This window comes from Hyaena hyaena, unplaced genomic scaffold (assembly GCF_003009895.1).
Source record: "Hyaena hyaena isolate Hyena2069 unplaced genomic scaffold, ASM300989v1 scaffold_27, whole genome shotgun sequence".
NCBI lineage: Eukaryota > Metazoa > Chordata > Mammalia > Carnivora > Hyaenidae > Hyaena > Hyaena hyaena.
The window spans coordinates 234153-261362 of NW_024080659.1; the positions used below are offsets into that span (position 1 = coordinate 234153).

Below are 27210 nucleotides of genomic sequence, written 5' to 3' on the forward strand. Positions count from 1 at the left end.
CAGTGTGTCAGCCGCTCTTAGGGCAGGGCCCCTGGTGGGGACTTCCTCCTCCCGTGAGCAGCTGAGACAAGTCCAGATAGGACAGGAATGAGGGACTTGGTGGCAGGATCTGAGAAACATCCAGAGGCCTCAGTGGCTGGCAGGAAGGGGGTGGAGGCCGAGGGAGGAGGCCAGAGTGGTGAGGCTTCGAGCCTCCCATGGGTTCAGGAGGAGGGTGCCAATCACCGAGATAACACTGGGCTGGGCAGCAGGTGTGGGAAGAGAAGATAGTGAGCTTGGTGGCGGACATGCAGAGGTGAAGGGTTTGACAGCCATCTCATCCTTCTTGGCCGAGCGCCAGCTCCACCTCCCGGAAGCTTTCCCTGCAGCTCAGGGTTCCCAAACACCCCGCGCGGGATTGGAGCCCACAAGCCTAGGCCTAATGCATCTTGGGTCCCCAGCCCCATTCAAGGGCAAGAGAAAGGCACCCCCAGGGTAGAAAAACCACAGATGGCCCGTCTCCCTCAGGGGGCTGCAAAGAGCCCCTCTGTTTACCAGTGCGTGACCCCAGGCGAGTTCTGGGATTTCGCAACTGCTCGGTGAGCCTCAGTTTCCTCCTCTGTAAAGAGGAGGTTTTACTGCTACTCACTTTAAATAGTCAGGGGGAGGACTAGAATGTGCTTAGCACATAATCAGACCTCAACAGAGGCTTTGCTGTGGAACCAGCCCACTCTCAAAGCCCAGGGCAGGAGGAGACCTCAGGATCTGGGCTAACTCAGTGGCCTCCTGGCTCTTGAGCTGGACATGCGGGTTCCCCTAAAGGATGCACCTTCCCTCGGGGGTGTCTGGTCTGACCCAAAAACAGACAAGCAAAGAGCGGACAGGAGGGACCTCCCAAGAACCGGTGAGGCAGGCAGATTTAGAGAAGGGGGTGCTATTCTGACCCCTAAGTTACTCAAATCACCTCAGGTTGTGGGATCAGAGGTGCCTTCCCAGAGGAGGGGGAAATTTCAGTTCAAACTACAAAAGGGAAAAAGTATGAGAGTGAAGTGTCTCCACCTCTGTCCCGCAGCCACCTCGGCGCCCTCCGGGGACTCAGTGCCTCACATATCCTTTGCAGGGAAAAGGCGTCTGGGCTTTTCTTATGATCTTGTGCATCTCTTTGTGACTTAACATCCCCCTTGGATCCTGCGCGCCCCTTCATCTCAGCACAGGGAGAGCATCCTCATCCGTTTTGCAGCTGCCGAGAATCCACCGAATGACTTGCCCATAATGCATTTAGCAGGTCCCCTGCTGACTGGCATCTGAGTGCCTTCTACTACTTCACATTTACAACGAACAACCTCATGCAAACAACTTTTCCCACCGTGCCAGGGTACCTGAGGATGGTAGTCCCAGAAGGGGGATGGCCAGGGCGAAGGGCACACGCATCTTAACACAGCCAGATCCTGCCTGCCACGTGGCCTTCCCCCCCCCCCCCCCCCCCCCCCCCGCCTGGGGCTGGGGCCAGCAGGGTGTCTGAGTCAGCCTGTTCCCACCAGGAAGAGTTTAATGAATAAGGGTGATGCTCAGGTGGGGAGGCCAGTCGGAGAAGCAGCAGAGCCTGGAGAAGGGTCTGGAGATGTAGCATCAGTCAACAACCTTGAAGGGCATGTCAAGGTGAAGTGGGGAGGGCATGACAGACTTCCAAGTGCTATTGTGACAGTCAGTGAGGATGCGCACATCCTGTGCCTGGCAGCGCAGAACAGCTGGCCACACCGGTTGGGCCGGGCCCCGCTGAAGGGACAGAGCTGTGGGCCCAGTGCGGCCCAGCAGTCTGGCACTCTGGCCAAGGAGACAGTGTGCTTGCCTGCAAAGCCTGCTCTGCCACTCTGTTGAGTGAGTCACTTGGTCTCTCTAAGCCTCAGTTTCCTCATCTGTAAAATGGAACAACAATAGCCACTCCCCCGAGTGCGATACCTCCCACTGGGCCCAGGGCTCGGAGGTGCTCTGTAAACAGTCACCGTTTGCCTCCAGGTGTTCTCAGCCCGGCAGTGCGCACCAGCTGAGTGAATGCTGAAAGTGCACTTGCGCACGTGCCGATGTCCACGCAGAGAGCCTGCGGTGGTGTCTCACTGCCACCCTTCCTGGGCGGGGGGGGGGGAGGGGGGGCAGGGGGGTGTCTTTGGGCAGCCACATCGGCTCTGCGAACCTCAGGGGTCTCAGACGGCAAATGGAAATCAGATCCCGGGTGCCGTGGTGAAATTCGAAGGAGGTAGCGTGTCTACGCATGCCCCGCACACCGGAGTCTTGGAGGTGGGCGGGAGGTGGGGAGGGATGTGGCTCTACCCGGTGGGCAGGGCAGGGAAGGGCTGGGAGGGGGTGGCGAGGGTATCTCCAAGGTCTCTTCTGGGCCTCCCTCCCCTCCTAGAAGCAGCTCAGCTGAGCAGCCTAGGCCAGCTGGTTGGTTTTGATAAGTGAATATTATAAGCAACAAACACCAGGGAGATGCCTGGGCTCGAGGAGAGGCTGTGTGTCCCTTGGGGAGTTCCAGCCTCAGGGGACCTGAGTGTGGCTTCGGGGGGCCCTGGGAAACCTCCATTGGCTGGTGCCACTGGAAGTTCCAACCCCAGAGGCATGAGGTTTGGTTCTATCCACAAAGGCAAAATAGAGTAACAAAGTAGCAGTAGTCATAAGAGTAACAATGATAAAACACCCACTTACTGAGCATTTACAATGTTATTTAATTCTCAAAACAAACCCCTGCCCAAATATTTGCAAAACACATCTCTGATAGAGGACTTGTACCCAGAATATGCACCAAATTCTTACAATTCAAAAATAAGAAAACAAAGAGCCCAATAAAAAACATGCCAAAGATCCAAACAAGCACTTCACCAAAGAAGATACACGAATGGCAAATAAGCACGTGAAAAGGTGGTCAGCACCATTAGTCACTAGGAGAAGGCAAATTAAAATCACAGTGAGGTTCTACTACACACCATTCGAATGCCTAAAACCTAAAACAATGACAATTCCAAGTGTTGGCCAGGATCTGCAGAAACCTTGCTGGTGGGAATGCACAATGGCACGGCCACCCTGGAAAACAGCTTGTCAGTCTCTTACAAAATTAAATACACACCAATCTACGAGTCATTCCACTCCCAAGAGAAATGAAAACCTATGTTTACACACACAGAGAGACACACATACACCTTGTATGTAAATATTAATAGCAGATGTTTTTCATTATAATTAAAACCCAAATGTCCATGAACTTGTGAATGGAAGAACGAATTATGGTATATCTGTCCGTGGGATACTATGTAGCAACTGAAAAGGAAGGGACAGCAACATGGGTGATTCTCAAGTGCATTATGCTGAGTCAAAGAAGCCACGCTAAAAAAGGTGGATACAATTGGACACAGTTGTATACATTGGATACAATTGGATACATTGGATACAATTTCATTTGTGTGCTGTCTGGAAAGGTCAAACTAAAGTGACACAAAAACAGATATCAGTGGTTGCCAGGGCCCTCGGGTGGGAGGATTAATTGCAAAAGGACATGAGGAAAATTTTGGAATGAAGAAAATATTCTATAGGATGCTTGTGATGGTGGTTACAGAGCTGTCTGCTTCTGTCAAACATCATCAAAATTACACTTACATGTATGAATTTTATGGTGGGTAAACTATACCTTAAAAGCTTGGGAAGGAGGAGGGAAGCCAGTCTAATAAATGAAAAAAAAAAAAAGAAGAAAGAAAGAAAGAAAGAAGAAAGAAAGAAAGAAAGAAAGAAAGAAAGAAAGAAAGAAAGAAAGAAAGAAAGAAAGAAAGAAAGAAAGGCCCTGAGCAGCACGGGTGGGGTGGGAGGTCAGGGAGGGGAGGTGCAGTGCTCGGAAGGGTGATGTCATTGGTCCAAGCCCCGACAGGAGTAGACACACAGAGAGCTAGGGTGAGGCTGGAGGGGCCAGCCGAGAGCTGGGTGGGTCTGGAGTTGGGGAAGAGAAAGGTTGGAGGGGGAGCAATGGCCCTTTGGGGGAGGCTGGGTGGGCATAACAGCTGGGGATGCTGAGATTTCAGGGACCGCAGGAACAGGGAGACCTAGGACAGCTCTAACAGTTCACAGGGCAGCAGGTCAGGAGCCTTCTCACCCCAAACTATAGCTCAGAGAAGTAAGGTGAGCCCTCAGGTCACACAGCAAAGCTGGTGGCAGAGCCTGGCCTGTTGACTCCAAAGTGAGTGCTCTTGCTCTAGGGACAGAAGGGAAGACAGGAATTCCTGAGGACCCTTCCCCTGCCCAACCTGCTGTGCAAATCAGTCAAGTCACTTCCCCTCTCTTGGCCTCAGTTTCCACCTCTGTAAGATGGGACTGTAACAGAACCACTCTCATAGAGCTCTGGTCAGGAAGAGAGAAAAGACCAAGGGACAGGAAGTGACTTATCTCCACCAACCCAAACACCACCCACTCACACACTGGATAAGGAAAATAAATTGGGAAGGTAAATCAGTGGCAAAAAAAAAAAAAAAAAAAAAAAGGAGGCTCCTTCCTTCTCCCTAGGCCTCAGTTTTCCCATCTGGCATGAGGGTTAATTGAGGTAAATGACAGGAGGCAAACAGGGGGCCATTTCCAGCACCCAGACACATTCTGTTTTACCCCTATGGTTGCCTTCCCCATCTCTACCTCCAACTTTTTTATGAAAAAATTCAAGCACACAAGAAGTTGAAGGCTGAGATGTCCATTGCTAATGCTTCTCCTCTCTCGCCACCTCTGTCTCCCACACGTAGGTCTATATCGTCTTCTGTGTTATTTGAGGGTAAGTTACTGCCCTCATAACCTTTTGCTTGTACCCCTTCAGCATGTGCACCCTGACAAGAGCAGCCTCCCGTGTAACCACACGACAATGATCCCAGCTAAGGGAAAGGCTACAATTCCATCTAATACACGATCTGTCTTCCAGTTACCCACTGTCTCCAAAATATCTTTTATGGCTGGATTTTTTGGTTTGAATCAGGATCTGGCCCAAATTCACTTATTCTATTTGCTTTTATGTCCTCTCCCCCCTCATTTTTTATTTTGAAAAAGTTTACATCTCCAGGGGGGGAACTGGCCAGAATGGCACATTGGATGTGGACATGGTCATTAACTGGATACATCGATTGTTCCGCTGTAGATCTTCTCTGACTCCCCACCAGCCATGTGAGCGGTAGCAGCAGACACACATAATGGTGCTTTATAATCAGTTGCCATCATGTAAACATAAGAACACCTCGCTTTAGTATTTGATTTCCAGCTCCTGTTGAAAATCGGAACAGGGGGCGCCTGGGTGGCTCAGTTGGTCAAGCGTCCGACTTTGGCTCAGGCGATGGTCTCGCGGTTCTTAGGTTCAAGCCCCAAGTCTGGCTCTGTGCTGACAGCTCGGAGCTCGGAACCTGCTTCCGATTTTGTGTCTCCCTCTCTCTCTGCCCCTCCCCTGCTCATGCTCTGTCTCTCAAAAAAATAAATGGTAAAAAAAAGAAAGAAAGAAAGAAAGAAAGAAAGAAAGAAAGAAAGAAAGAAAGAAAGAAAGAAAGAAAGAAAGAAAGAAAACTCAGGGCAGGTTTCCCACATGGGACAGAGCTGGAGTGAGCAGCAGCTGCCGCCCACGCTGCTCCCTTCTGTCTCGCACCCAGCCTGTCTCCCTCAATCATACAACCTGCGTAGGCCCTCCAGGGGCCTGTACTTCTGGCTGTACTTTTGGCTCGATCTCCTCTAGGTGATCTCTGAGAGACTGGGTCTTCTCAGGAGGGAGCCATCCTTGCCATTGGGACGGTCTTGTCTGTCAGGCCCACCTGTGGCTTGCCCCCTGCTTGGGATATCAGACTCTGGACTCAGCCTCACCTGGGTTCAAATCCAAATGCACTAGCTACCACCGGGGACGCTCCGGACAATTCTCAGCCTCTCCAAAGTCCTGTCCCCTCATTTGTAGGATCCCTGCTTCCCAGGGTGAGTGTGAGGATTTGCTAGGATCACACACACTCAGCACAGCACTCAGCACAGCATCTGGCATAGAAGCAGCATTAGAGAGTCACTGTTGTAGCAGACGTTTTTATGAGAAGACAATTGCAAAGGCAGGCGACAACATCTGTACAAACTTTCATCTTCAGGCAGCAAAAACTTGGAACCTAAACTGACCTAAAAACTGACCTAAATGCCCCACAACAGGGACTGGTTAATTACCGTATCCATAAGACGGCAGAATCAGCAGCTGAGACAAAGATGCTATATTTAGAAATGACCCAAATAGCCATCAATAAAGGACTGTGTCTAAGAGAATGGTTAGGGTCTTGTCATCTGTTAATGACATCATGACACTCAGCAATGGAAAGTGACACAGCTGTAGAGTGAGGACACCCAGGATGTGCTGCTACAGCAGGGGCTCTGGGACATACTAGGAAGAGACACACCGCACTTCGTAGCTATATGCTGATTTGGGCATCAAAATGGGAAGAAAAAGAGGCACCTGGGTGGCTCAGTTGGGTACGCATCTGACTCCCGATCTCACCTGAGGTCTTGATCTCAGGGTCATGAATTCGAGCCCCACATTGGACTCCACACTGGACATGGAGTCTACTGAAAAAAAAAGGGGGGGGTAGAGAATATATCCTTGTATTTATTTAGGTTTCTGTGTGCAAATGTCTGAAAAAACTCATAGGAAACAAGAAAAAACTGCTTCCTTGTGTGTGGTGGGGAACTGAGAACATGGACGACATAGTCATATGGTAGATTGTTCTTAGTTGCCCGTGTTTATTCTGCCTTAGTTTATGAAACATGTGAACTTATTACCTAGTCAAAAATTAACTTTACACATGTTCTTAAAGAGGGGTGCCAGGGTAGCTTAGTTAGTTCAGGTCATGGTCTCATGGTTCGCGAGTTCAAACCCCATGTTGGCCTGACAATATACACAGCATAGACAGCCTGCCAGGGATTCTCTCTCTCTGCCTCTACCCTCCCTCCCCCAATCATGCTTTTTATCTTGCTCTCTCAAAAATAAATTTTAAAAGTTCTTAAAGAATGATGTGTAGTTTCCATATATTAACAAAGGAAAATGCTCACGGTATATTGTCGAAAGCACAAAAAAGAGCCAGTATGAAATAGTGAATATGATTTGATTACATTTTTAAGATTTTTTTAGGGGGGGAGGAGAGCACAAGTTGGGGAGGGGCAGAGAGAGGACAGAGGATCTGAAGCAGGCTCTGTGCTGACAGCCCATATGGGGCTTGAGTTCATGAATCATGAAATCATGACCTGAGTCCCCCAGGTGCCCTGATTTGATTATATTTTTGTTGGCGTAATCATTCTGTGTACGGAGCTCCTTGAGAGTGGGAGTTGTCTGCCTTATTCATTGCTGTGTTCTCAGAATCCAGACACACAATAGTGGCTCCATAAACATCGAATGAGCAAGTGAGTGAATGAACAGCTACAAGAGCACGATGTCTAGAAGGACGCGCAGCTGAACTGTGACCCGAGATGGACTCTGGAGGTAGGTTTATGAGGGACTTTTATTGTGTTGATATTTTTTTTGTTTCTTCTGAAATTTCTAAATGAGCACCCCTTGTGTATCCAATCGGGAAAGAACAGTAAAGGCATTAAAAAGAAAAGTGAAGGCTCTGTCCGGGGTCCTGGGGGTGCCGGGGTTCCCAATGAGGTCAGGGCGTGGGGGCTGACCAGGAAGAATGTTAGGCTGGTGACCAGGGCAGCCCCCCCACCCTGCCCACACTCATTCCATGCAGGCCTGGTGGAGCTGAGGTGCTGGGGGCAGGGGAAGGTGAGGCCCAGAGAGGGCCGGTGACTGGTCTGGGGTCTCACAGCAGAGCCAGGATGGACAACTCAGACCTGTCAGGTCTCAGCCTCCAACATCGCAAAGTTTGGACACTCGGTGAGGTTATTCATACCCCTTAACTCTGTTTCACAGATGAGGAAAGGGAGGCCCAGGGGTACACAGCAAGAGGGCTAGAAGCACAGGTCTGGAGACAGACTGGCTCAAATTCTAAATCTGTCACTTTACTCTCCAGGGAGTGTCCTTCTCATGAGGCTTCAGTTCCCCTGGGCGGAGGGGGGTGGTGGTGACAACAGGCATGGCCACTGTTGTCACTGCTTGTTTGGACTGGTGCAAGGGTCCCCTGATTCTCTGCTTCCCTTCTCATGGTCCACCCCCCACAAAGGAGGCAGAGGGATCCCCTCACAACGGAGGTCATTACCCAGTTCCATGGAATGCTACAGAACCGTGGGAAAGAACAGACTGCTGGCATGCACAGCACCCTGGCCAAGTCACAAAGACACCGTGCTGACCCAAGGAGGCTGACACAGGTGGCCATGTGCTACATGATTCCATTTATAGCACATGATGGAAAAGGCAAAACTGTGGGGACAGAAAACAAATCAGAGGTGGGGTGGGGGGGTGGTTCATAGGGGTTCAGGCCACTTTGGGGAGTGATAAAACTTTTATAAGTTTTTTGTTTGGGATTGTAGCTATTTGAGGGTAAACATTTATCAAAACCATACACGTTGGGGTGCCTGGGTGGCTCAGCTGGTTAAGGTCCAACTTCAGCTCAGGTCACGATCTCACAGTTTGTGAGTTTGAGCCTCACATCAGGCGCTGTGCTGGCAGTGGGGAGCCTGTCTGGGATTCTCTCTCCCTTTCTCTCTCTGCCCCTCCCCCACTTGCTCACTCCCTCTCGCTCTCTCTCAAAATAAATAAATAAACTTAAAAAAAAACCCTGTACCCTGAAAAGAGTCATTTTTACTGTATGTAAATACTACCTGAATTTTTTTAATTAAAAAAAAAACCCCACAAACAAAAACCTCAGCTATGGTCGGTGCATTGAGCTTCATTTCACTATTGAGTGTATTTACATGAACTGTATGTTTGAAATTTTCCAATATTAAAAACAAAAACAAAAACAAAAGCCCTAAGATTGCATCTCTGATCTGCTCAAAACCTTCCCATATCTCTCTCCTGGCTCAGAGTAAAAACCAAAGGCTTCCCTGTGGCCAGCAAGGATCCTCAATCCTTTCCCCCAGGCACCTCAGCCTCACCCCTCTCCCCTGGCTCTCTCTGTCCCAGCCCCACTGGCCTCAGGGCCTTTGCAGTGGCTGTTGTCTCTACCTGGATTGTTTTTCCCCCTGCAACATCTCCTGACTCACTTTCTTATCTCCTTCAAATCCTTCCTTAAAAGACCTCAAGTCTTTTGGGTGTGTCCTGGCCACCTTGTCTGAAACTTCCTCCAGATGCATGGCCCCACATTCCTCCTGGCTGAATCTCTGGGGCATGTGTCCCCATGAGATGAAACAAGTATTTCTTTCTTTCTTTGCTTATTGTCTCTCCCTCTCCCAGAATGTAAGCTCCTGGAGGACAAGGAGTTTGGTCTGTTTTGTTGCATCCCCTTAGAATAGTTCCTGGCACACAGTAGGTATTCAATACATATTTGCTACATGAATTAATGATTGACTGAATAAATGATATCCTTATACACCGAACCTGGTCTCTATGTGGCCCCACCAGGTCCCAGTCACAGGGGCTTTAAGCACTCAGGGCTCGCCTACACCAAGACTATTGGGACCCAGCTTTGCTTTCTAGCTTCTGGGGTCACACATTCATTCAGCAACCATCCCCAAGGTCTTGTTTGTGGCCAGCATGCTCTGGGGTCAAAAGATAGAGCAAATCCGTTTAACTTGGTGTGTATTAATTACTCACTTTATCTTTTATTGATCTGCTGCCTTGCTTCACAAATGATTTCTGCATGTTTTAAAGATGCCAGCAAACTCCTACATTAAAAAGTAAGAGATAAAGAAAAGGATCAGGAAAAAAAAAAAAAAAAAAGGGAAGGGGAAGTGCACCTGAGTGGCTCAGTCAGCTGAGCAGCAACTTGATTTTGGCTCAGGTCATGATCTCATGGTTGGTGAGTTCGAGCACTGAGTTGGGCTCTGCACTCACAACACAGAGCCTCTTTCAGATCCTCTGTCTCCTTCTCTCTCCCCCTCCCTGACTCTACTCACTCTAAAAAAGAAACATTAAAAAAACAAAAACAGGGAGGATCTTGGGCTCTTCTGCTAGGCCTGGTGTGCACTGGGCTCTGCCAGGGACTTATTCAGAGAGGAATCTTCCCTGGACTGATGCTGGTTGGGAACCATCAGTGAGGGCTTCTTGGAGTAGGTGATATTTGAGTAATAGCAGAAGCAAAGGCCCAGATGGGAAACAGCATGGACTGTTCATGGAATTTCCAGAAGCAAGTTCTTTGGAGACAAAGCAGTCACCTGAGACATATAAAGGTCACATCTTGCTTGCTCAGGATTACAGCCAGCCCTGACTCAGCTGAGGTCAAGGCCCCCTCTGACCCCAGAATCCCTTTCTGTCTCCTTGTACATAATGACTCACTCCTCAGCCTTGTTTTTATTTCCAAACTCCATGACACAATGTACACTTGTTAAAAAAAATCTGCTACAATATTCTCAATAAATATATCTGAATAAATAAACTGTAAAAAGAAAAAACTCCAATAAATCAAAAAGAAGAAAAATGAATGGGCAAAATGCTTAAACAGGCTCTTCACAAAACTGGATCTCCAAATGGCTAAAAGTCATTTGAAAAAGGCTCAACATCATCAGTCATCGGGCAAATGCAAATTAAAGCCACTTCACACTCATCAGAATGGCTACAGTTAAAAAGGTGGCAACACCAAATGGAACTCTCAACATTACTGTTAGCAGCATAAAATAGTACAGCCACTTTGGAAACAGGTCTGACAGTTTCTCATAATTTGGTCTCATAGAAGGCAACTTCTCTTACCTTCCATAAGACCCAGCATTCTTGGCAAACACCCAACAAGGGTGCTACAACACAGACACCGAGAGAGGTGGTCAAGAATGCGTTCAAGATGTATTCATAACAGTCAAAACCCAAAAGCAACCCCAATGGCAAATAAATAAATTATGGTATATGCACACAATGGATTACCATTCAGTGATGAAAAAACATGGATAACTCTCCTATATAATGTTGGACACTAAAAAGTGCATACTAGATGATTCTGTTTATGTGAAACTCTAGGAAGATCAAATTAGTCAATGATGCTAGAAATCAAGGACAGTCCTTACCTGAAAGGCTGGCCCACTGATTGCAAGAGGGTGAGGGAACCATAAGTGTTCTCTTCCGTGATTTGGGTAGTGGTCACGTGGCAGTGAACTTCGAGCTTACGCCTTAATTAACAAACTAGGAAAGGGTATACTGTAGTTCATGTGATTCATAAGCAGCAGTGGGTGGGAGAGAGCACAGCGTCAGGTGTGAACAAGATGCCGGGAGGGGGAAGGCTGGTCAAATCCCCTTTTGGAAAAAAAGTTTGCCACCACCGCCACCACTCCCACAGTCCTGTGAGCCCTCGAATAAGTCCCTACCCCTTTTCTGGCACTCAGTTTCCCCAACTGTGGAGTGGATCCAGGGATATCCATGGCTTCTTACACTTACGCCTCATTTGGGGTGGGGTGGCATTTCACCCCTATCCCAAACAAGTCTTCTCAGGATTGCTCCTCCTCACCAGCCATACCTGTATACGGGTCAGACACGAAGCACCAATCCTCCCAAGGTCCCAGCCGTGTGTCCTCAAGGTCTTTCACTCCTTGGGCCTCTACTTACTCATCTGTAAAATGGAGTCAAGCATACCTATTTCTTAGGCTTGTGATGAGAATTTTCACTGAGCGCAATGTGTCCTTACTGAGCGCTCCCTGTAGCTTACCAGGGCTTTGCTATGCACACGCTGTGCACACAGCAAGTGCTTAATAAATGGTGCCTTCGAGAGAATGATTAGAACTCCCTATAGGTTGTTACATCTTTTTGAGAAGAGGTCCGTGGGGGACAGGAGGGGCAAAGTTGCTTGCGGGTCAAACGCAAGAGGGAAAAGTGGTCCTGGGGGCGGATGCGGCGCGCGTTGTTTTGTTTGCGGCGCGGCGGCGAGTGGAACGCGGCCAGAGAGGCGCACGGCCCCTTTAAGAGTCGAATGGAATGTATCAAAACAAAAAGGTCGCGCGCCCACTGGCTGCGCGCCGCACGTGACCTCACAGCTGATTTCCTGGCCCCCCTCCTTTTTTTTTTTTTTTTTTTGTTGCTGCCGCGGCCGCCGCCGAGTGTCAGTTTCTGCGCCGCCGCCTGCGGTCTCCCCGCTGTGGGCTGCCGGCCGTCGCGAGTCTCCGTCCCCGCCGCCGCCGCCGCCACCGCCGCCGCCGCGGGCCCGCGCACCTCTCCGCGCGCCCGCCCCGCCGAGCCGGCGCGGGCCGCGGGTCCCAGCGGCCACTGCCCGGCGCGCAGATGGCGCACTCGGCGGCCGCCGCGCCGCTGGGCGCGCTGGAGCAGGGCTGCCCCATCCGCGTGGAGCACGACCGCCGGCGCCGCCAGTTCACCGTCCGGCTCAACGGTAACGCGGCGTCCGACCCGCCCCCGCCTTTTGTCTGCGAGCAAGCGGGGCCCGCCGAGGCCGCCCCCTTGCTGGGGCGCGCGCCCCCGGCCCGCGGCCCGGGAGGGGCGTCGCGAGCGCGCGCCGCGGGGTGGCCTCTGGCTGCCATCGCTCGGGTGCAGCTCCGCCCGGCGCTCCGGGATCAGGCCCCGGGCTGCGCTCGCGGGCTTGGTGGGGGCGCGGCCGACTCGCGGGTTGGGGAGGAGAGGGCTGCCGGGGAGAGGCCCGCCCACACGGAGCGCCCCGGGCCGGCGGGCAGGGAACCCCTGGGAAAGGCAGGTAGAACTAGGGCCGGCTCGTGGGTTGCGAGGCCAGCACCCTGCTTCAGCTACAGGGGACTCTCACCTGCTTGAACATGGCTGTTTTCCGGTGTTGGGCACCTCTTGAGGGCTGCCGTCGGTGGTCCTGGAGGGTGGGTCAATGGTGACCTCTCCCCTTTCCCTGGGTGCTAAATGACTTCTTGCCGCCCCCAGGAACTTTAGCTTTTCCGCACCGACAGAGTTGGGAGAATCTTCTGCGCAGACCTGGGGCGGAGGAAGAGAGAAGTGTCTGCCCCAGTGGGGACGACGGAGGGGAAGGTGTCACTGTCAGCCCCATTGGCTCTCCGACTTTGGCCAAGTTGCTTCATCTATGTGCCCCAGTTTCTCTATCTTTGCAATGGGAATAACACCAGTGCACTCCTCTCGGTGATTGTAGGGACGAAATAAGTTAATGAGAGTGAAGACTTAGAAAAGCGCCCGCAGCATACAGCAAATGCTGATCACCATGGACTGAATGATGGTTGTTTTTAAAATCAGAAAGTAAAGTTGAGTCTTCATTTCCTGTAAAGAAAGTGGCCACCACTTACTAACCCATACTCCCTCCCCGCTAAGAGGTCTGAGGGACTGAAAAGAGAATTATAAAATTCAGGACCAAGAACTCCCTGTGCACCACCTCTCTGCATTAATAACTTTTTCTTCCCTCCCAGCTGGGCCCCCTGAGGCAGGGTCCAAGCCGGAAGGGCCCTTAGAAGCCATCGTGCCCATTTCTGAGAAAGGAAGGCCGAGTCTCAGAAAAGGGAAAGGTTAGCCTGAGGTCAGGCAGTAAGTTAGGGCAGAGCTGGGATAGGATCCTGCCTGGTCTGACTCCTGGAATGGGCTTGTCTGGCCTGCACTGGGAACAGTCAGGAGGGGCTGGGGGAGGGACCTGGATGATTCTCAGGCCCTGTTACGATATCCCAGTGGTATGGGCACTGTTTCCTCCACATTACAGATAAGTAAACTAAGGTTTGAACCACAGGGAGAGGGACTTGCCCTGCATTACAAAGTGCCAGAGCTCCAACCTGGGCCCACCTGACCCTACACAGGGTTCTTTCCATGTGATCCCACCGCCACGGTGCTCGCTGTGGCCTGGCTGGCCATGACACTCAGGGCTGGCCATTCTTGTGTGGAGGGTCCTTGAAGTTTTTCAGATCCTCTTTCCTGAGTTTCCAGAGAGGCCTCTGGTTCCCTTGGGGGCTTAAGGGGCTCCTCTATATGTTCACAGAGACAGAAGAGAAAGGGAATGCTTGGGGTTTTCCTTTTTTTTTTTTTTTCTCAAATCAGTACAGCCGAAGGACACCCCTCTAGAAACGGCTGTGGTCAAGGCTGGATGGGCCTGGCTTTATTTCTAAACTTGCCTCCTTCCCTTCCCCAGATTGGTCAACTATAAAATGGCCCCGGGGCTCCCCAGGGTGGAGTGGGAGGCAGGCAGCTTCTCTCCAGCCTGCAAGGTGGAGTCTGGGTGTGTATTTGGGGAGGGGGGTGGAGATCGTCTGTATCCGGGCCCAGTCCTGCCTGTCATGGTCTCTGAGCTGCAGAGCAAGCCCTGGAGACTAGCTCATTGTGCCCATGGAGAGAAGGGAATGCTTAGGCGGAGAGCCAGAGCAGCCCCAGAGCTCCTAGTGCAGGCGCTGGGACCACCCCCCTGGCAGAGCTGTGCTGATAAGCTTCCAGCAAGCTATGGTTCTGGGTGAGGGAAGAGTTGGAGCAGCTGCCTTCAAGTCCTTGTGTTCCACGGAGGCTCTGGACGTGTGAGGAGTGGGGGCAGGGGGAGCTGCTCTTCCCGTTTTGCAAATGAGGATACTGAGATACAGGAAAGTGACCGACTTGCTCAAGGTCTTGTACCTTGGAGGGGAATAGTTGGGATTCATTCCATAAGTCCTTATTGAGCACCTACTGTGTGCTGAGCATCATTCTAGGTGCTGAGTACTCGTGGGGTTGACAGTCTGGAGGGGTAGAGGACCATAAATAAAACTTAAAGCATCCTAGAAAACAAGGGCCTAGTAAGAAATAAAGCAGGGCAGCAGGAAGGCATGTTGGGAAGGGCTGCTGTTTAGAATCAGGTGTCCGCAAGGGCCACACTGGGAAGGTGCCCTTTAAGTAAAGACAGAAAGGAGGCAGGGAAGGGGGTTCCAAGTAGAAGAAGTAGCAAGAGCAGAGGCCCCACATTGCCTGGTGTGTATCCAGAGAAATGGGGGGGGGAGTAATGGAGAGATGAGGATTGGGGGATCACAGCAGGTAAGATCGAGAGGTCATGAGGGGCAGGTGGTACCGGGACCACAGAAGCCACCGAGGACTTGGCTTTGACTCTGAGTGAGGTGCGCGCCTGAGAAGGTCCTGCGCTCCTTCCAGCAGCTCCCAGGGGCAGGACAGGAGCAGGGTGGTGGCTACTGCGCTAGTCTGGACATCGTGAGCGGGGCTGGGGAGGAATGGCCTGGTCCCGGACGGATGTAAAAGGACCCGTGGGTAGAGCATGAGATGATGCTGGAGGTCAGGCTTGTCCCCCACATGCAAGTTCTGAAACACCAGCTTGTGCATCACCATTTCCTAGATGGGAAGACCAGGGCACACAGCCAGTAGGCATCGATGCCAGAATTGAGCCCCCATCCCTGGCAGGTCCCTTCCTTGACTTTCCCTCTCCCCTCCCAGCTGGGACCGAGTTTCCCACATGCTGCAGGTAGGAGGGTCATCTGGGGGTCCTAGAATCCTGGTGCTTTCCACATGCTTCCTGACCCCCATTTTGTAGATGAGAAAACTGAGTCCCCAGAGAGCTAGTAGGTACCTCTGACCTCCCTCAGCACCCCCAAAGGCAACAGGGCTGAAAGGAAAGCAATTAATCTCGTGGCAATCAGATCTCCAACCTGGATGTGAGCCCCCTACACGCCCCCACGTTGCCACCCCCAGCATCCCGTGATGCCCGCGAGAGCAGTGTTCCTGAGCAGGGCGGGCGGGAGAGGATGGCTGTTTTGGTGAGAGGACTAACCCAGTGTGTGGACGGACTTGCCTGGGGAGCCCCCAGGCTCTGGCCTTATGTGCTCCTGGCTGTGCTGGCTTCAGCCCCTCGCACTTCTCCACGTCACAGCCCCGATGTCTAACGCGCCTCACGCCACAGATATGTAGCCCCTCCCCCAGCCAGCCTCTGTGTGTGCAGATGCTCAGAAAAGCCAGACAGGTGCTTCTTGGACCTGAGCCCCCCCCCCCCGCCCCCCCAGCTCCAGCACCCACTTGTCTTAGGCTCTCAGAGAGAGCAGAGGGCCTGGGTTCCGGCTTTGCCTCTGCTTCGGTTTCCTGGTCTATACAATGGGTGTTTGGATTCTCCGGCCCCCAACTCAGGGCTGGTTCGGGCAGAGCAGGGATGGTGGCTCTCCCCAAAGATCCCACATCTCCAACCCTGAATCCCGGATCCTCCTCCCTGCCTGCCAAGGAAGACGGTTTCTCAGTGACTGCTTCCTCTGATCACTTCCCTGGGACCCCAGTCCTCAGTGGGGCAGGGTGGAGGGTGCTGGAGTGGAGACACCCAGGGCAGGGCCCCATTAGCCGAACAGCTGTTAACTCTCCTTGAAACTAGTTACAGTTTGTGATCTCGATGTGCTTCTGTGGTCCAGGAGGGCGGGTACCGACTGTCCCAAGCGGGAGAGGGAAGGTCTTGGACACAGAGGTGTCAGAACTGGCCTGAGGTCACCTGGCAGAGCTGGGACTGGAACTCAGGGCCCCACCCTGCCCGGGGCTTGTTCCTGTGGCCCCCACTGGGGAGCACTGACCCCCTTTCTAGTGTGGCTTGAAGTTCTTGACAGCTTCTGGGACCTGGCCCAGAGAAGGGTCTAGGGTCCGAGCAAGTGACAAGAACAGTTCAACAAAGGCTGGGGGGTCCAGAGCTGGGTGTGTGTGAGGAGCCGCAAGGCCAGTGTGGCTGGACCAGGGCCCTCCCCCCCCACCCGCCAGAGGAGAGATGGGCTCCAGTGGGCGGAGGCAGGGAAGCCAGCAAGGCAGCCGGAAGGGGGTGCCTGTGGACATGTGAGCGCTGGCCAGATTCCATGCACATTTTGAAGGTTATGTCCATGGATCTGCTGAAGAATCAGATCAGAGTTCGAGAGCAAGGCAGGGCACAGAGGACTCTGAGGATCTTGGCCTGAGCCACGGGAAGGTGGCCGTTTTCTGGGGCTCTCAGGTGTCCGGTGTGGGTGGTTGGGACCAGGTGACCTTTGCTGCCTCTCTAAGGTTGAGGTGCCAGGCCAGGGGCCAGGAGCCCCAAGACTGTCCACGAGGGATCTCTGGTTCCTCCGCAGCCTAGAGTGCTGTGTCTGGCCAGTGGGTGAGTTCAGTACAGAGCTTTTTCCCTCACACGCAGCCCACCCACGTTGGTGACCCCAGATGCCTTTCTGTACCTCTTTCTGGTAGAAAACTCTCATAAGCGAACTCAGCCCCATGTGCTGCCAGGCTGTGTTTCTGCCTCTTGGAGCCTCGGTTTCCCCATCTATAAATGGGGCTCTAAGAATCTTACATTTTGTAAGACTGGTGAGGATTAGTGTCTGGAGAGAGCTGAGCACAGGGCTGCCTGTGGCAGGGCCCCACAGACGTGAGCTGCCTTTCATCTCCCGGAAGGCTGGCCTGGGAAAGCCAGGACCCCAAAGCGCCTTCCTTCTGCTCTCCCTCCTTCATACAGGTTCACCCTCACCCGCAGCCACTGGTCTGAGAATATTCCAACTCAGGGCCTTTGCACATGCTGTTCTTACCACCTGGACAGCTCAGCCCGCGCATCTCCTTTTGGATGGTTTGCCTCCTCCAGGGGTTTGCTCAAAAGAGGGCTCCCTATACACTCTGTTGAAAATGGTAGGCCTTCTTCCCTCTTTGCTGTGTTCCAACTTCTCACCTCAAGTCTTCTCTTATAGTGTTTGTTTATCTGTCTTCCTCCACGAAGGCAGGGTCAGTCCATTTTCTTCACTGCTGCATGCATAGCATTCAAAACCCTGCCTGACACAGGGTAGGCCCTCCATGAGGTTGGGGCTAATTAAATGGCCAGGCAGGCAGACAGCTCTTCCAGTGACTGGTGACCAGCTCGGGCCCCAGATAGCCTCCTGGCCTCTGCTCTCCTGTACAGGGTGTGTGGGAGTAACTCCGACCGAGTCCTGCACTCCACAGCTGGGGCAGGCGGAGGCCACGGCTGGCCCTCGGCCTCGGCTCAGCCGGCAGAGCCGCTGCTGGGACGCAGGGAGATGTTGGGGGTCTGGAGGTGTGGGGAGGAGGCAGGACGGGGGCCACCGTCACCGGGGCTGAGAAGGGGAAAGGGCATTCCAGGCAGAAGGAACTGCTGAGGCAGAGGCCCTGAGGCAGGAGGTAGGAAGCATGTTGAGGTTGAGGTGGGGCAGGAAGAGAATGGGGCGGAGCCTCCGAGGCCTGGGTGGCAGTTTCACCAGGCACTGTGGTACTTGGGTCTCAAGCTTAGCTTCCCCATCCGGAAATGGGAAGATGAGTCGTAGCCTCCCTCCTGAAAGCCTCCCCATGGGATCCGACCCTGCTGCAGTGTCCGACTTGCTGCGAGATCCTGGTCTGGTCGTTTCTATCTCTTGGCCCATCAGCCCTCCACACCCGCCATAGACCGGGAGCCCAGACAGCACTTAGGCACGGATTCTCTCGGATGCTGTAAAGTTAAAGCATATGAAAGACCATTCACTTTTAAAAATTAAAAAGATAGGGGCACCTGGGTGGCTCAGTGGGTTGAGCGTCCGAAAGCCCCACATTGGGCTCTCTGCTATCAACACAGAGCCGGCTTTGAATCTTCTGTCTCCTCCCCTCACTGCCCTTCCCCCGCTTATGCTCTCTCCCTCTCAAAAATAAAATTTTAAAAACATTTTAAGAATTAGAGAAAGACACTTGGCACTGACATATTTTCTTTTAGGGCCAGTGAATTGTGTTTTCTAACCTCTGGGCCTTTACATTGACTGCACCCTCTGCCTGTCCCTCCCTCAAGCACCCCCTCAACTCAGAGGTTTTCTTGGAGGGATCTCCCCAGACTGCCCCCCCCAGCTAAATGGCCCCATCTCGCCCCCAACCCACTTTACCTTTTCCTTCGCACACTTTAAACTGCCTGAAATTATAAACCGTGGAGTTCTCCCCAACTCCTCTTTCTCTCAGTTACCACATCCGGGTCATCCGCACATTCTGCCGGCTATGCCTGCAAAACACCATCAGAGTGTGATCCCTTCTTGCACCCCCCTGCCGCCACCGGGTCTGTGTCCCCCTCATCACTCACCTGGACCAGTGCGGCAGCCACCTCAGCCCACCTCAGCCCTCTCCCTGCTCCTGCCCCGGGTCTGTTCTCCAGGCCACCAGGTGGATTCCATGAAGTCACGAGTCACCTCCTGCCCCTCCTATGGCTCACAGCGATTTAAGAGGCTGTGCGGACCCGGTCCTGTCTCCTCCCTATCCTCACCTTCCCCCGCTTTGCCTACATTGCTCCAGCCGCCCCAGCCTCCTCACTGTCTCTCAGACACACCAGACCCACTCCTGCCTCGCCTTTGCGCCGGCTGTTCCCTCTGCTGAAACACTGTTCCCCTAGACGTCCCACGACTGACTCGCTCTGCTCCTTCCTGTCCCTACTGAGCACTCCCTCTACCCTACCCCCTGCCACGTGACACATTAACTTGCTTTGCTTGTTTATTCTCTGTCTCCCCTTCCAGTCGGTTCCAAAGGGGCAGAGCCGTTTGTCTGGCTTGCTTGTGGGTGAGTCCCAGTATCAGAAAAAAGGCCTGGGGCTCAGTGAACACGTGCTGAGTGGAGCGGATGGACACGTGGTTGAGCGCAGTGGGACTGATAGGACGGCTCGGGGGGTGGGAGGGTGCGCGGCTGGGGCGGCTGCATAGGTCGGTGGACGGTGGTGTGCTGAGACTGCTTATAACAGCACAGGCTCCCGTGGGGCTTGCTGTGCTCTAGGCGCTCCTCGAAGCATGTTGTAGAAACGGCCTCATTTAGTCTCCCACATACGAGGAGTGCTTTCTTATATCCCCACTTCATGGATGAGGAAACTGAGGCACAGAGAGGTTATTCAGCATCCAGCTCTAGCAGCACGGCTCCACACGCCCGTCCCTCCACCGCTTGCCTGAATCAGGCCCCAAGAGTCCCCACAGCCTCACTGTTCACCACCCTCCCTCCGCAGGATGTCACGACCGGGCCGTCCTGCTCTATGAGTACGTGGGCAAGCGGATCGTGGACCTGCAGCACACCGAGGTCCCCGACGCCTACCGCGGGCGTGGCATTGCCAAGCACCTCGCCAAGGTAGGGTGGGCGGAGGGTGAAGGGTGGGGCGAGGGTGCCACCCCTGTGCTCGGCTAACCCATGGCCTCCAGGAGCTGATCTGGGCCTGTGTCTTGGCCAGAGTACAGACGGGTGCCCCCTTCCCGCCAGCAGGTTACAGTTGGGAGTATGCAAGTGTCAGGCAGCACAGGTTGCCCTCCCCTCCCCAAGCTCCTCTGGCGGGGGTGTGTGTGCAGTTCGGGGGTGCATGCAGAGTTCCTTAGGGCTAAACCTCCTGGCCACTGATGCCTGCCGTCTGTCCGGAGCGTGCCAGCCGGGGCCCCCGCACCCACCATATAATCCATAGGTGCTCAGTAAATGCTTAATGAACGAGTGGACTAATGAACGTTCAAGTACATTGGCTTGTGCCCCAACCCCCGACCCCAGCCCCGACATGCCAAAAAAGCCCCTCCAACCCCAGGCCAGCCTGAGAGCACATTCGGGTCCCATGTGGGGAATCGCAGCCTGGAACAGAATGGCCTTCCGTTCGTTCTCCTGAGGGCTGCTCTGGGCCCACGTTGCCTCTGCCTGCTCTTCCCCCCTCCACCCCCCCCCCCGAGCCTAGTTGCTGACCAGGGCCCGCAGCTGGTGCCTGAGTCCTTCAGACACAGCTGTCTACTTCCTTTAAGTGGGACAAGCTGCGAGCCGGTGGCAGGGGCGGGGGTCGGGAGAGCTGCCCCCTGTTACCAAGGAGGAAACTCCGGGAGCTACTGACCGGGGTAGAGGGGAGGTGGGCCGTGAAGCAGGATGCACCCCGCCCTTGTGGCCTTGGCTGGCCACGGGACCTGCTGGCGGCTCCATCAGAGACTCCCCCGAGCTGTGCCTGCCGAGGACACCAAGGTGTTTGCCGTATGGCCTCTGACTTGTACCTTCTTGGGCCTTCAGTTTCTTTTTCTGTGAAATGGGAGCAAAGACTGGAATCTTGTCTCTTGAGGGTGTCGGGTAGTGAGTACTGAGATGGGCTGTGGACAGTGAGATGCCCCAAGGCCTGCTTGGGCGTGTGGGGCGGAGGGTTACGTTGGCCACACAGGCACGGGGTGCCTGGAGGGCGCTCAGTACATGCTGTCCCCCCTCATCAGACCAGCCAGCCCCGCCCGGGCTGTCCTCCACTTTGTTTCAGCAAAAGTTTATTAATCCCCAGCTGTGTGCAGCATCCTGCCAGGGGCCAGAGGCAGGGGATGCACCAGACATGTGCTCGCCCTCCGTCTCGTGGGTTCATTGCTGCAAACAACCATAGCCACAGGTGAAGGCCACACACTGGCACGCTCATCGCCTCCCCCACTGTTGGCTTTGGGAGCCCTGTAAACTAGGCACGACCTCTGCTGGGTGCAGGGAGCCCTGGGGCACCCCGACCCAGCCTGACAGTGAGGTTCAAGAAGGATGCATCAAATGAGTGGCCACGTGGAGATGAGGGGAAAGGCGCTATAGGCGGCAGGTGCCTTGGGAGCACAGAGGCCCTGAGCTCAGATGGGCATGTGCATTGGGTGGCAGGCGTCGTGGTGGCAGGACAGAGGGTGGGGGGGACAGGTACGGCAGGCCGCGGCGCGGCTCAGTGTCTGCCTGATGCTGTTCATAAGCACAGAGCTGTGTCCTCCCGGGGTGGTTTTGAGCACGGCCTCTGGATCCAGTCCTGGCCTATTCACTGTGGTGCTATGTGGCCTTGGGCAATTTCCCAAAGCGTTCTGCCTCAGTTTCCCCACCTGGAAGAGGAGGGATGTGGCAACACCTCCCCACTTCCGTGGCAGACCAGGTAGAGCCTCAGCCAGGGCAGCCAGCTCCCGCCCCAGGGGCGGGGGGCAAGGGGCCCAAGAAGCGTGGGGCGTGGGCTCCAGGCACTGACCACCTTTCTCTGTCCCGGCTGCCAGGCTGCTCTGGACTTCGTGGTGGAGGAGGACCTGAGGGCCCATCTCACATGCTGGTACATCCAGAAGTACGTCAAGGAGAACCCCCTGCCGCAGTACCTGGAGCGCCTGCAGCCATAACCCCGGCCCCGCAGGGCGGGAGCCCTCCGTGCCAGACCTCTCCCTGCGGCCTTCGCCCGGGCCCTCCACGTGCTCTCAGGAAACCCGGCCCCCGCGGGGGACAGACTCAGAGTTATTTTTGTAAGGACACTCAGCTGTGGCCCCTGGAGGCTGCTGGCGGGGGATGGGCAGTGGTCCAGCAACCCCGGTAGAGGGGTGGCCAGGTCGCCAAGGGCCCGGCCACTCCCCCTCCACAGACGCTGGCTGGCTTCTCAGAAGGCCTCCCCAGCCGTTTGCGGGCGGGCCTCCTGCCAGGACCGGAGTGCGCTCAGGGGTGTCCCCGTGGCCAGTCTGGGGCCCACCTGCTGTTCCCAGCTCCGTGATTGGCAGCAGGGCCAGTGTGGGGCCCCCTCTGCCACCACCTAGGTCTGTGTCCTTTCTGCAGATGAGGAGGGTGTCCCCTGAGTGGAGAGGAGCAATAAGAAACCTCGTGTGCCAACTTCCCGGGGGCGTAGCACCCAGCCACGGCTGCCACCAGCACCACCCCTCCTCTTCCTCGAGCTCATGTGCCCTGGCTCTGGGGGGGGCAGGCCAAGGCGAAGGGCGAGCCTCCCTCATGTGCAAAGCCCTGAATGGGTGCACACGTGAGCACACATGCACACACACACACGCACGCACGCACACACGCATACGTGCACACACACAGGACACTGTGCAGGGCTGTACATCAGCGGAGGGAGCGCTGGGTGTTCTCTCCATCGTACCTGTTCCCTTCACTCCTTGCCCCCTGGTCTGTCAGCTCTGCAGGAAATCGACACCCCCTCACCCTCCTCTGCTCCCCACAACCTCCCCGGCCCTGTGGCTGCCCTCCCTGTTTGGCCCGTCTGCCTGAAGACAGCTCCAAGTGTGGCCTGAGCACCCAGCACTGGGAAGCCCCCCTTCACCGGCCTCTTGGCCACCTGTCTCTTTCTCAGAGACGACTCTTATTGAAGCTCGAGTAGGAGGGAGGCAAACTGTCCTCCAGAAACCGTCCTCACCACCCAGTGGGAAGAGACATTGCTGTGGAGGGATTTCCTTCGTGGCAGCTGGATATCAGAGCATCTTTTCTCTTTCGTGGCAAGCTGGTGGCCGGGCACATTCTGTGGCCTGGCTGGAATTCCAGGGTCCCTCCCAGACCAACTTCGCTGGCCTGGGAGGTGCACATCAGCACCCTTTGTTCTGCTGGCCTTGTGAGCTGGGTAGGGCTCTGGGTCCTGATCTGTGCCCTACTTCCCACAAGGTCGAATCCATGCTGTTCCTCTGTGGGGCTGAGGGGAGACCCTGGGGTCAGAGTCCCTTTGGGGCTGAGATGTCAGTTAACAGCACATCTGGAGGGGTATTCTGTCCCCCCTAGGCCTCTGGCTGGGGGTGGGCTTGGGGAGGTGTGTGTGCTGGGGGCACCAGTTGCCACGGTGACCCCTCCCTTTTCTCTGGCTTACCATGGCATCCATTGGCCTGTGGTCACCTTTTCCACTCACCTCTTCGCTTCCAGTCTGCACCAAGCTCACCACCATCACTATGGCCGCTCAGGGGCCCAGCTCAGACATTTGCACAGACACCTTCGTACCCAGCGGCAGGAACATCTAGATCAGCAGGCGCACAGAGGCCTGACAGCCTGCCCACTGGGGGTCCCTGAGCCCCAGAGAGGCACTGTCGTTAGCATCCCCCACCCACTCCACACGCCAGCCCCCGGCCCCGCCCTGGCCTCCAAGAATTCCCTGAGTGCTGAGGACAGCCCTCACTTTCCTGCCATGCTCCTTAGCTCTGTTTGCCAAGGGCTATCGTGAGGACCCAGAGAAGCCCCCTGGCCTCTGCTGTGCTGGGGGGGGGGGGTTTCCTGGGGAGGAAGAACTGTGGCAGGAAGCAGGCCCGGCTGCCAGTTCCCCTCCAAGGCTCTGGGTATCATCCCTGGTGCAGTTTGAGGAAGGAGCGGGTCGTAGGATCTGGGCCTTCTCCCTCTGACTCCCGCAGCCGTGGGGTTAGGGGTCCCCTCCCACTCCCTACCCGCACATGCTTTCCCAAGGTCAAGCACAGACTCAGTCATAAAATCTCCTCCCCAGTAGCTTCAGCAAGCTGCTGCCACCTCCCTCGATGGCCTGCAGGGTGATGTGAGTACCAGGAGGGCACCTGGCCCCCCGGGGCCTCCCGGCCCATCCATGGGAGGGTGCCCTGCAGCAGTGACAGAGCCCAGGGCAAGCAGGGCATACAGGAGCAGAGAGCCGGGTGGCATCAAGAGAGAGCAGCCCTGTTCCAGTCCCCAGTGTGTCCCAGCCCGAACCTGTGTTCCTACAGCAGGTGACGTGCCACACTGGCCAGCACACACACGAAACACTTAGTACTTGAACCAGGAGAAATGCAGGGTCTCGGGGGCCTTGTACAGCCCCAGGCCCAGGAACAGCTTGTCCCCACTTCCTGCAGGAGCGACCCGGAGCCTCTTCAACTCTGGCTGCCTTAAAGTACCATTGCCCCCATGCAGGGGTGCAGCTGCAGGGCCAGCCCGGCTCTCAGTCTTCAGCAGAGCCTCAAAGCTGCAACAGCCTGCTCTCTGAGGCTGGGACCCTGGTCTGAAGCAGATGCGGGCCCTGGAGCCCCCAGCCCACCCCCACCGGCCTGCCCCCCTACCCCGGTGCTACTCAGTCTCTTCCACCATCTGCGGAGTTCTGGGAGCCCTTGTCAGGAGGCAGGTCACATGGGCCAGTTCCTGCACCACCCTGCAGGGGCCAGGGAAGCTCGGGGATCCCACCTGGGTCCCCCTTCCAGCAGAATGTCCCCAAAGGCTCTGCGCTCTCCTGCCGTGTCTCACTTTGTGGGTTTTTCTTGCCCGGTGAAAATAGGGGGTAACTCATGTGCCTTTCTGACTCAGGACCTGTTCCAGGTGGTGTCTGGGCCGAGGCTGGTCTCCAGACGAACTCCCTTTTGTTATTTTTCAAACTCCTGAACAGATTGCATGGCATTCATTTCAATAAACGGTGTGACGTGGCGCGTGGGCCCCGACTGCAGATGCAGCACAGCAGTGCTCACAGGTGGGGGGGGGGGGGGTTGCAGCTCTCCACCATCTTGCACCTTCCCCATGGCAATCTGATTGTTGGCCGCTTTCTACTGGTGAGGAAACAGGTTCGGGGGCCATGGAGTGGGAGGAAGGAAAGAAGGGAGAAGGCAGGCTTGGCAGGTGCTCTCCATTCTGTCCCTGGTCCCTGGTGTTCAGCCACAGCAAAGCCCCGTTTTCAGGTGGGGAACACGAGGCTGTGACAGGCACCCAGGCTTGGCCAAGGCCTTCTGGCAAGACAGCGGTAGCGTCAGGATCTGGGGGCTTTGTCATCTTTTTTCGTGCGGCAGCTCCCAGCTCTTGAGGCCACAGTCATGCTCTCAGCAAGGCCAGTGGGGCAGCTGGACGGGGGTTACCAGGAAGAGACCCTGAGTTGCTGTCCTGTTGCACCAGCTACTGGCCTTAGGGACGGCCCCCTCCCCGCCAAGAGCCTTGTCTTGAGGAAATCCTGGTCCAGTGCCGTGGGTCCATGGCGTGAGCCATGCATAGTGCTCGAGGGCTGTGTGGCCATGTTATGTGTATGTCCCACTCTCAGCCCACGACCCCGTGGCCTGGGGAGGGCGGGACCACAGTCACCAGGCCCTTCAAAGTCTCGTCACAGCCATGCCGTGAGATCCCAGTTCTTAGGCCTGTTTTACTGATGAGGAAACTGAGGCTTAGAGGGGGGGAATCACTAGGCTACAGCCCACATAGCTAGAGAGCAGGGGGGACCAGGATCCACACTTAGTTCCCGTCCTCCTCCTAAGATGCTGCTGTTTGTGTGTTGTGAGCTTGTTCTTTAGGTGACAAATGGTATCCAAGGCCAGTATGCAGATAACTCTTATGGCGGCTTCTCTGCTCATTTGGAAGGATGAGGTGGGTTCCATCTCGAGGTACAAGGTGCATCGCTAATCAGGGGGGCCCAGTGGGCGTGAGAAGACACCACATGCAGCTAGGGCATGATGGGAATTATGAGGGAGAGTCCAAGCGTTCGATCATGTTGTCCTTTCCACAGTTCAGGATTCTTGAATTTGCTTGAGTCCACCCGCATGTCCCCTGTGCCATTCTCGGGACCGGCTCCTTCCAAGTCAGCGCCCTTAAGTGCACATCGGAGTCTGGTGTGGCTGTGAACGCGACTTGCACCCTGCAAGACCCAGTCCCGGGTTCTGTTTGCAGTCGTATCTGGCCAACAGCTACGGGACATTAAGAGGGGCTTTTCTGGCCCCAGGGATGCTCTGGGGTTTTGTGCCCGCACCTTGAGCCGAGCCCACATTTCCCGCTGACTTCCGTGTAGCCCCGGCTGGCTGCCAGCCTGCACCAGATCATGCAGGGACTGCGGACAGCAGCTGGTGGGGCTCCAGGCTGCGCCTTCTGGAGGTGCCTCAACCCCTTACCTGAAATGTGTGACACGTGTGCTGCGAGCTTCCAGAGCCCACTTCTCCCGCCCCCGGGGCAGCAAAGTCACACATGTGCTGGTGCGACGCCGGGGCTTGTGATCAAGCTTGGTCCCCGTGTTAGTGGACCGATCCTTGGAGGCCATCAGCCCTCCCAGGAACAGCAGTCAGTGGAGAGTCAGGAAAACGGAAACTGCTCCAGGTGCTTCAACCAGAGGGGATTTTGTGCAGGGACTGGTTACCAAACCCTGAGAAGGAGGAGAGGAGCAAGCCAGAAGATGACCGAGGGACCCAAAGAGCAGTAAGGGCGGGAACCTACCTGGTGTGAGCCGTGAGCATACGTGCCCGCAGGTCCCTGCTGCCACCGCTGCTAAAACACCCCCCAAATCCAGAAACTCTGCCTTCTAGTGCAGCTCACAGCAGGGAGGGAGAACCCAGCTTGTAATACATCTGTCTCTGAAGCATTGCTGTCTGTTACACTAATAACACATTGACTCACACACACAGGTCCAGTCTGGTCAGGCATTTAGATTTGTTGCTGAGGTTTATGGGTAGTCATCAAAGGGATATAAGGGAAGTGCCATGTTCTTTTATTTTATTTATTTTAGAGAGAGAGAGAGAACAAGTAGGGGAGGGGCAGAGAGAGGAGGAGACACAGAATCCGAAGCAGGCTCCAGGTTCTGAGCTGTCAGCACAGAGCCCGACACGGGGCTTGAACTCACGAACCACGAGATCATGACCTGAGCCGAAGTCAGG

General features: G+C 54.9%; 1 protein-coding gene across 1 annotated transcript; it reads left to right on the forward strand.

Moving 5' to 3' along the window:
• Nucleotides 1-12110: 12110 nt before the first annotated feature.
• NATD1 (N-acetyltransferase domain containing 1) lies at nt 12111-25015 on the forward strand. Its single transcript, XM_039227384.1, has 3 exons — nt 12111-12407; nt 19899-20017; nt 21901-25015. The coding sequence occupies exons 1-3, from the start codon at nt 12302-12304 to the stop codon at nt 22015-22017; spliced, it is 342 nt and encodes a 113-aa protein (XP_039083315.1). The 5' UTR covers nt 12111-12301; the 3' UTR covers nt 22018-25015.
• The last annotated feature ends 2195 nt before the right edge of the window (nt 25016-27210 follow it).

What these genes read in the sequence shown, in the direction of transcription:
- NATD1 (XM_039227384.1), top strand. Translation starts at nt 12,302, where the DNA reads ATGGCGCACTCGGCGGCCGCCGCGCCGCTGGGCGCGCTGGAGCAGGGC. An exon ending in GTTCACCGTCCGGCTCAACG is followed by an intron (nt 12,408 to 19,898) that starts GTAACGCGGCGT and finishes CTCCCTCCGCAG; the next exon opens with GATGTCACGACCGGGCCGTC. An exon ending in TTGCCAAGCACCTCGCCAAG is followed by an intron (nt 20,018 to 21,900) that starts GTAGGGTGGGCG and finishes CCCGGCTGCCAG; the next exon opens with GCTGCTCTGGACTTCGTGGT.